The sequence below is a fragment of the Lutjanus erythropterus genome, chromosome 13 (genome assembly GCF_056507025.1).
Source record: "Lutjanus erythropterus isolate fLutEry1 chromosome 13, fLutEry1.hap2, whole genome shotgun sequence".
In the NCBI taxonomy this organism is placed as follows: domain Eukaryota; kingdom Metazoa; phylum Chordata; class Actinopteri; order Lutjaniformes; family Lutjanidae; genus Lutjanus; species Lutjanus erythropterus.
The window spans coordinates 8,963,261-8,976,854 of record NC_139329.1 but is presented as its reverse complement, the minus strand read 5'-3'; the positions used below and the strand labels follow the sequence as shown (position 1 = coordinate 8,976,854).

General features: G+C 42.0%; 1 protein-coding gene across 7 annotated transcripts in view; it reads right to left on the bottom strand.

The window, feature by feature from the left end:
* Nucleotides 1-13,594, bottom strand: part of mical3a (microtubule associated monooxygenase, calponin and LIM domain containing 3a) — a 91,686-nt gene that overhangs the window by 22,105 nt on the left and 55,987 nt on the right. For 3 of the 7 annotated variants that reach the window (XM_084734035.1, XM_084734031.1, XM_084734037.1), the window contains 10 exons: nucleotides 13,489-13,582; nucleotides 9,477-9,672; nucleotides 8,026-8,321; nucleotides 7,630-7,722; nucleotides 5,961-6,122; nucleotides 5,425-5,487; nucleotides 4,077-4,151; nucleotides 3,835-3,948; nucleotides 3,669-3,748; nucleotides 636-2,712 (listed from right to left, as the gene is read on the bottom strand). In XM_084734035.1, the coding sequence (XP_084590161.1) occupies nucleotides 636-2,712; nucleotides 3,669-3,748; nucleotides 3,835-3,948; nucleotides 4,077-4,151; nucleotides 5,425-5,487; nucleotides 5,961-6,122; nucleotides 7,630-7,722; nucleotides 8,026-8,321; nucleotides 9,477-9,672; nucleotides 13,489-13,582 (3,250 nt within the window). The remainder of the gene's footprint in view (nucleotides 1-635; nucleotides 2,713-3,668; nucleotides 3,749-3,834; nucleotides 3,949-4,076; nucleotides 4,152-5,424; nucleotides 5,488-5,960; nucleotides 6,123-7,629; nucleotides 7,723-8,025; nucleotides 8,322-9,476; nucleotides 9,673-13,488; nucleotides 13,583-13,594) is intronic. The other 4 variants (XM_084734034.1, XM_084734038.1, XM_084734032.1 and 1 more) reach the window with 3 other exon arrangements.

The window sequence follows — 13,594 nt, the reverse complement described above, 5'->3', positions numbered from 1 at the left end:
CATATTAAAAGCCTAATAGGTAACTTTAACCACTAGGGGTGTCTCTCACATTTTAAAAAACAGAACACAAGACATAGTTCGATACCATCTGAAGTAGGGCTAATGCCAATACCAATATATTATAAAATCCTAATTGACATAATGGCAATGAAACTATGTGAATTATAAATAAAAAACACAAATAGAACAACTTGAATTAAGAGAAAGTTTCAAAAGGCTGGCTATAAAACTCCACTCCACAAATTAATAAGTAAAAACAAGCTGCACAGATGCTGGAGCTGGAGATCATTTAAAAAATTATTATACCAGCAGTACTCATAATGTGATACTGATACCAGTAGAGTACTTAATACTTTTTTTTTTACTTCCATATTTTCACCAATTTCCTCCCTCACTCTCTTACATATTCGATGTATTCCATATTTTCCCAGAATATACAGCAAGGAAACAGATCATTACCTTTCTCTGGTTTGGAACTTTGTCGGAAATATTTGGGATAAGTACACAACTCAACAAAATATATAACAATATGTCTAGTTGGTTTTGGACATTTTGATACAAAATGTTAAATAATAAAGCTTTAACATAATAAACTGATATCACGTTGAAAAACTGCACTGGATCACCGTTCTCACCTGATGATCTCCCAAGAGGTGACGTCCTCTTCTTCCCAGAGTCCTGAGTGGTGGAACTCGAGGACGGCGTGCTCGGACACGATTTATCATCCTTCTTCTTCTTGTCCTTCTTGTACCCTGAGAAGACAGCCTTCCACAGTGACTTGTGTTTGGGCGGCGTCTCGTCCGTGCCAGAGAGCCTGCTGCTGTCGTTCTTGGCTTTTTTCTCCTTCTTGTTCTTGCGCGGCGAGAAGAGGGAACTTCGTTTCTTGCTCTTACTTGAAGTGGAGCCGTCCGACGAGGCCACCGAGCTGTCCAGACTCTTGTTGCTGCTGAAGAAGCGCTCGGGTAACGTCTCCACCTTTTTTGATTCCAGAGCTTTCACGGCTGATGTCTTTGGAGACGCGGCTGACTTTTTGCTTTTTCCAGCAGCTTCCGGGGTTACGCTCCAGGCCACTTTGGGTGAGGCGCCCTTGTCTGCTTCAGTTTCTTTCATTTTGTTGAGCTGCTTGGCCATGGCGTCTTTTAGAGCTTGACTCTTCACAGACTTTTCTCTGGCCCTGATTCTCTCCTCAGCAATCTCCTTGGCCTCCGGGGAGAACTGAGTTGCTCTCGGGGTCTTAGACGCCGGGTTGACGGGGATATTGGGTTTACCGTTTTCCATAGCCAGAGCCAGATGCAGGGGAGGTCTCTCCCTGCTGGGCTTGCTAGTGGGTGGAGTATAGTACCTGTTCATGCTTGTCTCTGGTGTCCGCTCATCGTAGGTCTCCTCCACGTCATCAGCAAATGGAATCTCCTCCACCGTCTCCACAAACGACTTCCTCACCTCCGCTGGCTGTGGCTTCTTCTTCTTCTCCCTCATGACAACCACTGGAGGCGATTCCGGCTCTGCCTGAGGTGAGGAGAGCTTCCTGGGTGCGGGTTTGGGTGCAGACACGGGGCTCAGCTGGGTCCTCGGCGCAGGAACAGGACTCTTAGTTTTTGCTGGCTCTTTGGCACGCTCAGGTGGAGCTTTTTCTGTCCCGTTGCTCCAGGACACCTGGTGTCTCTGCTGCCTGAGCACGGCTGGAGACTGGTTAGCAGGCACAGGTGGTGGTGGGCTGGAGGGCGGGGTGAGCATGGCGGAGTCAGATGTGTTGTAGCTGTCGCTGTTTGCTGTCTGGCTCGTGACCATGCTCCCATTCAACCCCAAACCGGAGCTGCTGCTGAGGTCCTTCTTATCAGAGCCGTTACTCTTCGGCTCCACAGGAGTGATGGGTGTGATGACCTGACCCTCAAGGGTGATGTTGAGTCTGCGGATGACTGCCCGGCCAGTGAAGGCAGGCTTCTGTTCCTCAGACACCTCTGGAGACTGTGTCTTGACAGGGGTGGGCTCCTGCGTTGGAGCCTTAACAACACTCTTCTCTAAGATTTTACTACTGCGGTCCAGCGGGGTCAGACCGAGGCTCTTCCTGATCTCAGCACTCTTTAACCAGAATTCCTCAATGATATCTGTCTTTTTAGATGGAGTTTCCTCCGTTGAGGAGTCTACGGGATTCGAGGGCTCAGGTGTGCTCTTTTCTGTTTTGGTCATGGGTGTGGAAGTAACTCCAGGAACAGGCTGAGTTCTGACTGGGGAGTCAGAGGTGAGTGGTGATGACGGTTCCTGGCAGGGCAAAGGCTGGGCACAGATCGGGGAGAGGGGGTTACCTGTGAGAGGGCAAATCGAGCGGTGAGGGTAGACAGGAGATTTAGGTGCAGAAGTCTCTGGTAGGGGGGTGGGCTGGGAGCAGATTGGAGAGGCAACAGGTGACTTGACAGGAGAGCTGATGGGTGATCTGACAGGTGGCTCGATGGCTGGTTTGACTGGAGAGCTGAGGGGTGATTTGGTGGTTGAACTGGGCAGGGGTGAGGCAGGGACACTGACAGGGGAAGGAGCAGCAGCAGGGGGAGTAGGAGAAGGAACAGAGGAAGGCTCCTGGACTGGAACAGGTGAAGGGCACGGCGGGCTCTTGGCGGCTGGAGGAGGAGGAGAGGGAGACGTCCTCTCAGGCTTCATTTCCTCAGGTATGAACGGTTCTGGGAAAAAGCGGGTGCCAGGAGTTAGGTCCAGAGTTATCTGGAAAAGAAACAGAGATGATCTGGAGTTAGTCAAAAGTAACACTAGGTTCCCACTCTTATCTGGATATTTTCCACAATTTTTCCAAGACATTTTTAGTGATAATCTAGCTGGTATGACGCTTGCACCATACGCTAATATGTTCCTTTCTGTGAAAGCCTGATTCAAAGCCTCGCAGCTGTACTTGATGCAGACAAAGCCTTGAGGTGCAGCCATACTGTTGGAAATAATGGGTTTCAGTGCACTGGTGTCTCTGAAAAGGTCTTCAAAATGTGACAGTCCAGTATTAGTATTTGTCTTCAGCCTGTGTCTCATAATTTTTTTCCTAACAAATTATGGGCTCATCCAGGATGACGTGACTACTTTTATTACTATCTCCTTTTGCAGTTTTTTTTTTTTTTTTCTAATTTCTTGCCTTGTTTAATTGCTTAGTTTTAATATCCCTGTATTTTTTCTTTTTATAGTATTCCATCATTGTATTTTATTTTGTTTCTACATAAAAGTACTTTGTGTTTTATGCTTAGCAAGTGTTACATAATAAAAATGTCCTCTTCTTATTATTATTACTTTATTATTTTATTAATTTATAACCTGAAAATTGCCTACTGACAAGAGACTGAACATAACTAAATATTAATATATCAAGTTTGCCTGGATTATTAACTGCCAATGACTCTTACCAGTTTATCACTCCATACAGCACTTTAGCCTCTTTACTATTCATTTTGGACAGCCAGCTGTCAGAGTTCTGATGGATATTTGACTGCTTCAATGGAAAATAGGAGAATGTTGAAACAATTTTCCTAAACAACACACGATTTTCTAGAACATTATACTTTTTGATCACCTTCCCAGTGCTTTTCATGCATGGAAAATTGTTCTCCCAGGTTTTCCAGGACTCTGGGAACCTTGTAACACCTCATACCTTTAGCTTGAGAAGTGCTGAATTATCTCACCTGTGTTTCAGGCTCTGGAGATGGTTTGAGTGGGGAAAGAACAACATCTTCTTTCTGCACTGGGCTGACACTGGATGGTTCTGAGTGCACATACAACAAAAATATTACTGCTCTTAGTTGCATGAAACTATACCTGAATGATAGAGGAATTATCAGTGACATGTACCAATACTGGAGGCCATGTTCAAACTTTCTGATTTCTTGTCTTCCTCAGGAAGCACTTCGGCACGTTCTGACTGATGTAAACGTGCCTCAGCTTCTGCATCTGATGGGATGTCATCTGAAAATTAAAGATAACATTATGAAATATTAAACTGTTACACAGTTTTATACATTTAAGTATTTATATCCTTCTATTGCACTGTGAAAAGAATTATTATTATGATTTGTATTATTCTGACAGCTCACCTTGATCCATCTCTGTACCGGGCTCCATATCTGGACTGTCTGCTTCTGCTTCCAGATCCTCATCTTCGCAGGGCTCTGGCATGACAAAGAAAAGGCAAAAAAAAAACAATTGAGTCACCTGGTTACACTTTCTCTATTCAGTCAATATGTTTTTCAACTTCCTAACATCATTCACTGAACTTTTCTCAGAAATTCTTAGTGCAGGCTGAAGTCTTTTTTTTTTTTGAAGCACCAGAGCTCCAAGATCACTTAATGAAAAAATCTATCACAACCAATTTTGAAGAGTGGAGAGCAGTTATAGGAAAATATAAATTGCTGAAAAAGGATGAAAAGCCTTTGAAACCAAAATCCATTTTTATTCTGAGCACAGCTATAAGTTAAGTTTTTTGGCGAGAAAAATCCCACAATAGTTTAGCATACAAATGAAATCGTGTACAGCAGCTATGTCAATAATTATGAACAAAGGATGGGCGCAGAGTAGCATTAGTAAAAAGATACCATGCAGCTCTCCATTTTTGAAATGGCAAATGGATGGCATTTGAACTGAGCAAAGCAAAACCAAAATGTTAAAGACATCAGTTAAAAGACGAGCAGCAGTCCCTCATGTAAACAAAATGTGCTGGGAAAGAGAACTATTCTAACATAACTAAAATCAGGGGTGACCCTCACAGTTAATTCATGCAATTTTGAAATAATAGCACAACCTTAAAAGTCACCTCTGCTAAATGCGATAAAGTAAGGCGATTGTTCAGGTGGGTGCACAGGCAGATACTGAGAGAACATTATTCTAGTGGGTCTGAGCACAAGAAGATCTTAACTAAGCTTTTAACCCTGACCACAATCGCTGCCTACGACATTGAATACATGTGTAGGACTCTCATTCCATTCATTCAAGTTTTTAAACAGTTTCTAAAGTACCTCCACAGCTCAACTTTGTGTAAGTACAAGTGGCATTTAAGGGTTAGTTCAAACATGTAACAACAGTGATAGCAGATTCCAAGTGAAATATCCCCCGCATTACCCATCAGGGCAAGAAACACTGTGGTGTTAAGTGTTTTCAAGCCTTGATTTGTCCCTGAATACCTTACAATGCAGTACAATAGACCATGTGAGTAGAGAGAAAATATATATTTTGGAAGTTAAAAGGGTTGGATGAGAAGCGAGGGGTGAAATACAGGTGTTGATCTGGCAGCAAGAGAGCCGAACTCTTGTGCCTTCCAGCATGCATGCTTGTGAATTCACTGGTCTCTGTGTGTGTTTCTGCATGCTCCAGGAAAATGCCAGCTGACAGACAGACAGAGCACGAGTCTAAGACGGGATGTCATGATCCCTTTTAAGTCTGTGCTACCTCCAGACATGGACTCCAACCAGACTCTCACTGCCTCGTGTCGGGCGGATGAGTGGGCGGGGGCTATGTTCGAACCAGAAGATACAGAACCACAAGGGATAGATGGCAGGGAAATAACAGCAAAGTAAATTAGACACATGGGAAAGAACATAAGCAGAACACAAAAGAACAAAGCAGAACAAAAATCAAAAGAACTGATGAGGGGGTTATATGGTGCACTGGGATGTGGTTGAAGAGCTTTAAATTCACCCCAGAGGACTGACAGCGGCTCTGCACGACAAATTAAAAGACTGAACACAAAATTAGACATTCCAAGGAGAAAAAAAGCAATATGACAAAAATGTACAATATCAGACATGATTAAAAACAACAGGTGGGTTAGTTGGGGGAGGTGGCTCCTCCTGTCACAGACACTGACGTACAAACAGGACAGCAGCAGCCACACTGGTGAAATGAGACGCCCTGATCTTTAACCCTGCGAGGCCTACAGCTTGGGACTCCAAATCCCAGGTGTTCAGCTCCTCTGGGTGGGTTACCTGTGGAGGAGGGCTGCGTGAGCTCAGAGGGTTGGGAGAGTTGGGAGGCCGAGGCCGCCTGGCCATTCTTGTCTCCCTCAGAGTCCAGGTGTGTTCTCACCAAACCTGGAATGGCCTGGGGATCCACAGGCTGCAGGACTTGTTGGATCTGAAGGTTCTTGGCTAAATGAGGGTGTCGGCATGTGGTGCAGCGTTGTTTGTGTTTGGGGTGAAGTCGTGTGTGAATTGGGAAATCAGAGACAGACAAAGAGAGAAAAAGTGCGGAAAAGGTGAAGAAACAGAAGAAGAGGGAACGGAAAAGACAGGACAAAAATGAAAAAGAAAAGGCAGAGAGACAGTTAGACAACTGCAGCAACAAAAGAATTCATTAGAGGCGAGGTAGAGGGAGGCTGCATGCACTAGACTGGAAAAAAGTCAAACCATAAAAGTGAGCTTCAAGGATATGAGGTTAAAAAAAAATAAGAAAGAATTTCCGTTTGTTGAACAGACCAAATCTGTCATTTCAAAGGATAGTTCGGGTTGTTTGATGTGAAGCTGTCGATAGTCAGTGTATTACCTACAGTAGATGGTGGTCAACGCATCTTGGTTTGGACAAACAGAGAGAAGTACCTGCATGGAAGCTAAGCTATGTACTGCTGTGGACAGGCTCAGCAATGAAATGTAGTTTATCCACTTAAAAAAGCGTATGTTATATGTAGAAAATTTTTTCACTACTTTACTTTTCTGCCAGACAGACTTTTCCAAATGGAAATCGACATTATATACACCAGATATCGCTTTACTTCACTCAACCAGACTTCACTGGTGAAATCAGTAATTTTACCTCACAGAACTGCTGGCCTACTGTCTTGTTCTGTTAGTTTGTTTGTGTTATTGTGTGACTTTGGTGAATCCAAATTAAACTTGTAAATACCAAAGTCACACAATAACACAAACAAGCTAAAAAAAAAAAATCAAAACAGCAGTAGACCAGCAACTCCTGTATTCTTAAAGGTAAAATTACTGATTTCTTCTGAATGGAGTCTGGTTGAGCAAGAAAGCAATATTTGGGTTATAAAACCAGTTGGAAAAGGCTGTCTGACTGCAAGGTAAACCAGTAAAATACTGTAAATACAGCAAACTCTTAAAATCATGTTGATTTTTTTTAGATGGGACTTTTTTAAAGGGCTAAAATACCTCTTGATGCTGACCCTGTCAACAGCACTACATTGCTTAGCTTCCATGTAGGGCCACTGGAGCGACTGGCATCAGTGTAGGTAATAAACTGATTATAGATAAGCAGCTCATACAGCTCCACATCCAACAATCCAAACTATTCTTTTAAAACCAAAACATAACTGCAGTGCCTAGGAGGGAAAAACACAAACATTTCTGACATTTATCAGATTAGTGTATTAAAGCCATTTACAAAATCAGAGGGATTAAACAGCAGGTTAAAATGGGATGAGACTCAGAGTAACTCTTAAAAACAAGACACACTTATGAACCCAAAATTCTTTAAAAACACAACTGCAACCAATGCAAAAAACACAAAAACAAAGACAACAAAAAAGTCAAAGCCACACTCTTATTGTAGAAATCCTTGAAAAAGAAACCCAAACCAGCTAGGAGGATTATATATCACGCTCAGAGTTACTGCAAACACATCCACAAGCAGTTCTGCTGCTACCTTTAAATGTACCAACATCCTCTTCATCTGTGAGGTACTTCTCCAGCCAAAGGCCTGACTGGAGCTCTCTATCCCAGGGGCAGTAATCCCCCTCTGCCAGCAGGGGGAGACAGACACCCACCAAACAAGGGGGGGAAAAAAATGCATACAAATACAGACATACACACGCACACACAACACATTAGACATAAGGGGAAGTAATGAAGAGGAGGGGACGGAAAAGGAGGAAAGAAGAAGAGGATGAGGAGACAATGTTTGAGACAGAGACACTTCACATGACACAGAATTCAATACAAAGCTAGTGGAGTCCTGAACAGGTCAAATGGAAAAAGGACGGGGTGTTATACAAGACAGTACATACAACAAAGTCTGCACAGGAGCCAAGGTATAATTTACCATCGCTTGACTCCTCATCCTCATCCTCTTCATCCTCATCTTCCTCTTCGTCCTCTTCCTCCTCCTCCTCCTCCTCGTCTACTTCCCCGTCTCTGCTGGCTGTATCCGCCAGAGCCTCGCCCTCTCCCTCCTCGCCGTGATCGCCCCTCAGTTTGGCGTGGAGCTCCACGGCCTCCTTCCAGGGAACGCCGCCGAGGTCAGAGGGGCTGGCGGGCTGCTGCCCCACCTCCACCTCCTCCTGATCCTGATCCTGATCCTCCTGCTCATCCTCCTCCTCCATGTCTGACTCTGAGCTACTGTTGGAAAACAGAAGAGGCGTCCCGGTGAAATGTTTGAAAGACAGACAACATGCGATGTCATTGGAGGGATGAACTTCAACTTGTTCCTGCTGTATTTTAACAACCTAACCAATTAATTAAGTGATGTCTTCAAATTACTTATTTTGTCCAAACAATAGTACAAAACCCAAAGGTTCTTGATTTACCATCATAAAATTACAAAGAAAAGCATCAAATCCTCACACTGAAAAAGCTGGGACAGAAAATGTTTGACATTTTACCTTATAAAATGACTGAATGATTATTAAAATAGTTGTCAACTAATTTTCCTGCTACACACTTAACCAATAATCAATGAATCGTTGTAGCTTTAGTGGTATTTTGGTGATTACGTTTTTAAGTTTTAAGCAAAAGAAGTGGTCGTTGTATATGATTACACAGGTAAGAGGATAAAGGATCAATTATTGGTGGAAAATTAGAAAAAAAAACAGCTTCCACACAGTCAACAGTTATGGTAAATTTATTTTGGTTGCTTAACTGAAACTATATCAAATGCTATCAAATATTTACAGTGTGCATAAAGATGATCTTTTATTGAAACAAAAACAAAACAAAAAAAAAAACACTGGTTCCAGCTTCTCAAATGTGAATATTTTGTGGTTTACATTTTCTACTTTAATAGTAAAATGAATATCTTTGAGTTTTAGTCTGTTGGTCAGACAAAATGAGGCGTTTAAAGACATCACGTGGGCTCTGGGAACTTATGATGGTTTATTTTTGCTATTTACCTACTTACATTTTATAGATCCGATGATGATGAATAAATTAATTGAATAAAATAATAATTAAATAATCAGTTGATTTATCAGTAATTAAAATGATCATTAGTTGCCAAATTGAGGAATTTGTTTTCACTTTTCGAATGTTGGCCACTGACTTGCTTTCAAAATCACAGTCAATCCAACAAATGATGAGCTCCAATAATCAATACATTTATAGCATCAAATTACAGTTCTAAAAATCCAGCATGCTTGAGACTTTCACTTCAAATTTATTTGTAAAGCACTAAGGCACTTTTCATGTAGAGCAGGTCTAGACCATAGTCTACAGTATAAACCAACAAAAACACTGCCATGTCAGAAGTGCACACTTCAGTCGGTTTTATGTTTTTACCTGGAGCCCAGGTCAGCATCCGTGGCCTTGTCCAGCACACTGCTGAGGTTGTGCTCTGCCAGCGTCTCCTCTGGCACCTCCTCCAGCTCCTCCTCCCTCTGCAGGGACAGACGGTAGTTCTCCAGCTCGATGCGCTCCGGAGTTCCCCGCAGACGTTTAGCTAGGCTGGGCTCCTGCAGGCCGTTGACCTCCGGTGCTGGGGTTGAAGATTGAGCATAAGGTGGAGACCGCAGGTGAAATGATGACATCAGGGTGGACAGCAGGTTGGAGGAGAGAGAGCACAAAAGAACACAACTGAGAATCAGGAAGGTGCAACGGCAGAGAGGAGAGGAGCAGAGGAGAAGATCTCTGCAGGAGCCATGCAGGACTGATTAAAGGGCAAATTTAAGCCTTTCATTTTTCTGTGGAATGAACTGGAACAAAGCAGATCTAATGTGTCACATTATGAAAAAACTACTGTGATAATGGCTACAGACCCTGACAATGTTTGTGTGTGAACATGTCAGTCTAGTAGCATCAAATCCATCACACATCCAACCATTGAAACTAGTGCATTTCCAGTCACATTTGTTATTAAATTACTTTCTCCCCCCATTGACTCCCGCTGCGCCATAACAACTTTGTATTTTAAGGACAAACTGACAAGGACACACCAATTGAAGATCTATAACTGAATTTATTGCATTAGATTATAATCCTACAACAAGTAATGTCAACAAACACAAATAAGTTTAACACTCTAAAATAGTTCTGTCATACTACAGTTATTGTTACAAGGTTGGTGCCTTGCCTTTTTCCCATCCTGAGAGGCAAATCTTAAAACTGTATTTTGTTACCAAAATTTATCTTTCAAATTTATTAGTAAATGTAAGTGGAATGGATCAAATCAAGGATTTTAAACATTATACTAGACCTTTAGCATTTCCACTCACTTAAGCAGAAATATAGTAGGACTCAAATTGGGACAAAATGACATAAAAAATGACGCTCACGTAAATTCCTCTAAAAAAAGATTGGTGTGACAATGAATGTGTGATATTTGATACAGTGAGGAGTGAGGAATGTGGCCGAACGGATGCAATGGTTTCCTTTTCTTCTCTGAACACGGCAAACATTGTGAAAGTAGGGACGGCACTGATCTGATACTCATATTGGCATTGTTCCGACACAACCCTTCAGCCTAAACTATCATGTAAATATGGAAGTAACTTTGAGCAAAACGCTGTAAAGAGAGACATGTCAGGAGAAACACAGATAAGCAGCATGTCATGTAAACAGTAGCTAACGTGAGGGAGACAAGCAAAACAGCCGAGTGCAATTTACGCAGTTATTTAAATGTAATATTTAATGTTTGAATGGCGTGGACCAATCAAAAAGTGGCAAAAAACTCTGTGTGTGAAAAGGTTTAAACAAAAAGAAGAAGCAGTACTGTACACCTGAGTCATGCGTATTAATTCCTTCAAGGGATCAGAAAATTTGCTTCACGGTTTGAGCGTGATGTGTTTTGTCGGATGTGAAAAACGGTATCGAGCCATCCCGAGCTGAAAATATGAGACAGCTGTGGATAAAACTCCCCAATCAGTTTAAATTTCATGGTTCATCTTTCCATTAAAACCAAGCCTGAAATTAAAGAGTAAAAGCAATATACAACCTAAAAAATGCAATTTGGACTGTTTTCTGCTTTCTGAAATATTTATCTTTAATATTTAAAGCAAACATCTTTAATTATGTAAAGTAATAACTAAAATATTAGGAACAGTGGTAAAAAGTCTGAACGGAATAATACAAAGATTTAGGTTTACTATGCAGTCTAGAGTGATAAAGTTGATCAATACAATACATGATTTTCCATATGTAAAGAGATATAATGAATATAATGTATGATTACTGTAATACTGTTTTTCCACATAGTCTAGATTTAGCAATTCATTAATTGTGTTAATATCTAGGATTAATGTAACATATGTTTATGGAATCACTACAGTATTTATGAGTAACAATTTGAATTCTTAACACTACACTTGCCACACAATGTAGCAGGCCTACGCTTAACTTATTAATTCCAATTATTTTTCCTGTGAATCTTACCAGCCTGTCCTGTTAAGCTCTTTCTACTTAACAATAAAATTCAATGCACTTAATGTAGCAAAGATGCACTATATAGAGCAAACACAAGTGGGTCTTAGCAGCAGTCTGTCGGGGGTGAGAGGTTGAGGGATGCAGGAGGAAATAAAAAATAAAAAAAATCACAAGAGAACCAATCACAGGCACTAGCTCAAGCACTAGTAGAGCTCTCAGTTTTAAGCTGCTCTGATAGGAGGGGGAAAGGTAAAGCTCACAAAAGCACTGATACAGGCACTTCATCACAGTGTGGTGAGTTTCAGTAAGAGGGATACAGAAAGAGAAGAACACATCACAAAGCAGGCTCTAAAAGAAACACATCACACAGGAGGAGGTAGAGCTAAAAGAGAGCAGTCACAGGCCACTAGAGGTTACAATCACAATCAAGGAATAAAGCTTGGCTCTTCGTTAAAAAGCAGGCAGGTGCACAATTAAAGGGATAGTTTAGTTTATTTGAAGTGGGGCTGTATGAGCTGCTGGTCCACATTGAGTCTATTACCTACAGCAGAAGAAGGTCAGCCTGCCAACAGTTTGGAGTGAAAAAGAGAAATACCAGCATAGAAACTAACCCATGAAGTACCGTGGACAGGATCAGCAACAAAACTTATTTTAGTAGCCACCCAAAAAAAAAACAAAATCAGTATCACTTTAAGCAGATGCCACATTTAGAATATTTTCACTGCTTTGCCTTTCCATTGGCAACTGTAAAATATCACTGTCTCTCCAAACCAACCAAACTCCTTTTGAAAAAACTGTAATTTCTCAGAACACAGGAGTTGCTCATTTACCACTGCCTCAATCTGTCAGATTGTTTGTGTTATTGTGCTACTTTGGACAAGCCAAACTTACCTTTTTAAAAAATGGAAGTCATACAATAACACCAAAATCCCTAACTGATCAAGACCAGCAACTCCCCTGCTCTGCAAGATAAAACTGACGTTTTTGCCAATGGATTTTGGTCGGTTTGATGACAGCAATATTTAGCTTATGTAACAGTAGTTTCCAGTAAAAAAAAAAAAGGATGGACTTTTCTTTAGGTGGCTAAAATATGTTTTACTGCTGACCCCGTCCACAACAGTTCATTGCTTAGCTTTCTACACCGGTGCTCCTGCTGCTTCTCCAATCTATGAGCATACAGACCGGACTCTACTGTAGCTAATACAGTGACTACTGATAAGTACCTCATGTAACCACACTTCAAATATTCTCATCTATTCCTTTAACTTTGGATACATGAATGTATTGCTATAAGCCAATATTTTACTAATATCACATAGCTGCCACATCTAACAATGAAATCAGAATAATAAGCTTTGTAAGAGTTAAACAAATGGTTTGCTGCCTGGAGAGCTGACCAGAAGGTATTCTGTCCAACTCTTTTTTAATATCCAAGCCAAGGAAAATAAATAAATTTAAGATGCACCATTCCTTTCTAAAATTATGCTGCCAGAGAGCTGCTTTAACAGCCTCGGCCAATCATAAGTCACAAAATGGCTTCTGAAAAGAACAGAAAGAATGCTGCATCTTCATAAATCAATCACTGAGACGAAGAATCACAAGATTTACAAGAACACTCCGCAGGCTCAGTGAGTCGTACAATCAGCTGAATCTATACAATCCCACTGACATTAAATTAGCCAAGAGTCAAAGGAAGTAAGGAAGGGAAAAAAAGGAGAGTCATGCTAGAGGAGGTTGAGCAGGACATTGATGGTGAAACAGCAGAAGAGGTAGATGCAGTAGGTACACAGGAAGGGAGAGTCTAGGGGGTTGTGTGCCACCTGGTGGCAGGTCCAGGAGAGCGTGCGGCGGAGAGTACGCAGCGGGAGGACTCCCACGCCCATGGCCAGACGGCAGGGCGCAGCCACCACAGCAAGAGAGGAAAGTGGGGTACCTGAAGGCTGGAGCTCGGCCAGGGGGGCTGCCGCTGCCGTCGCCCTTCCGGGGGCATCCACGGTCGCCGTGGGGGTTTGGGGCGCTTGGTTCTCCTGCAAAGGCAG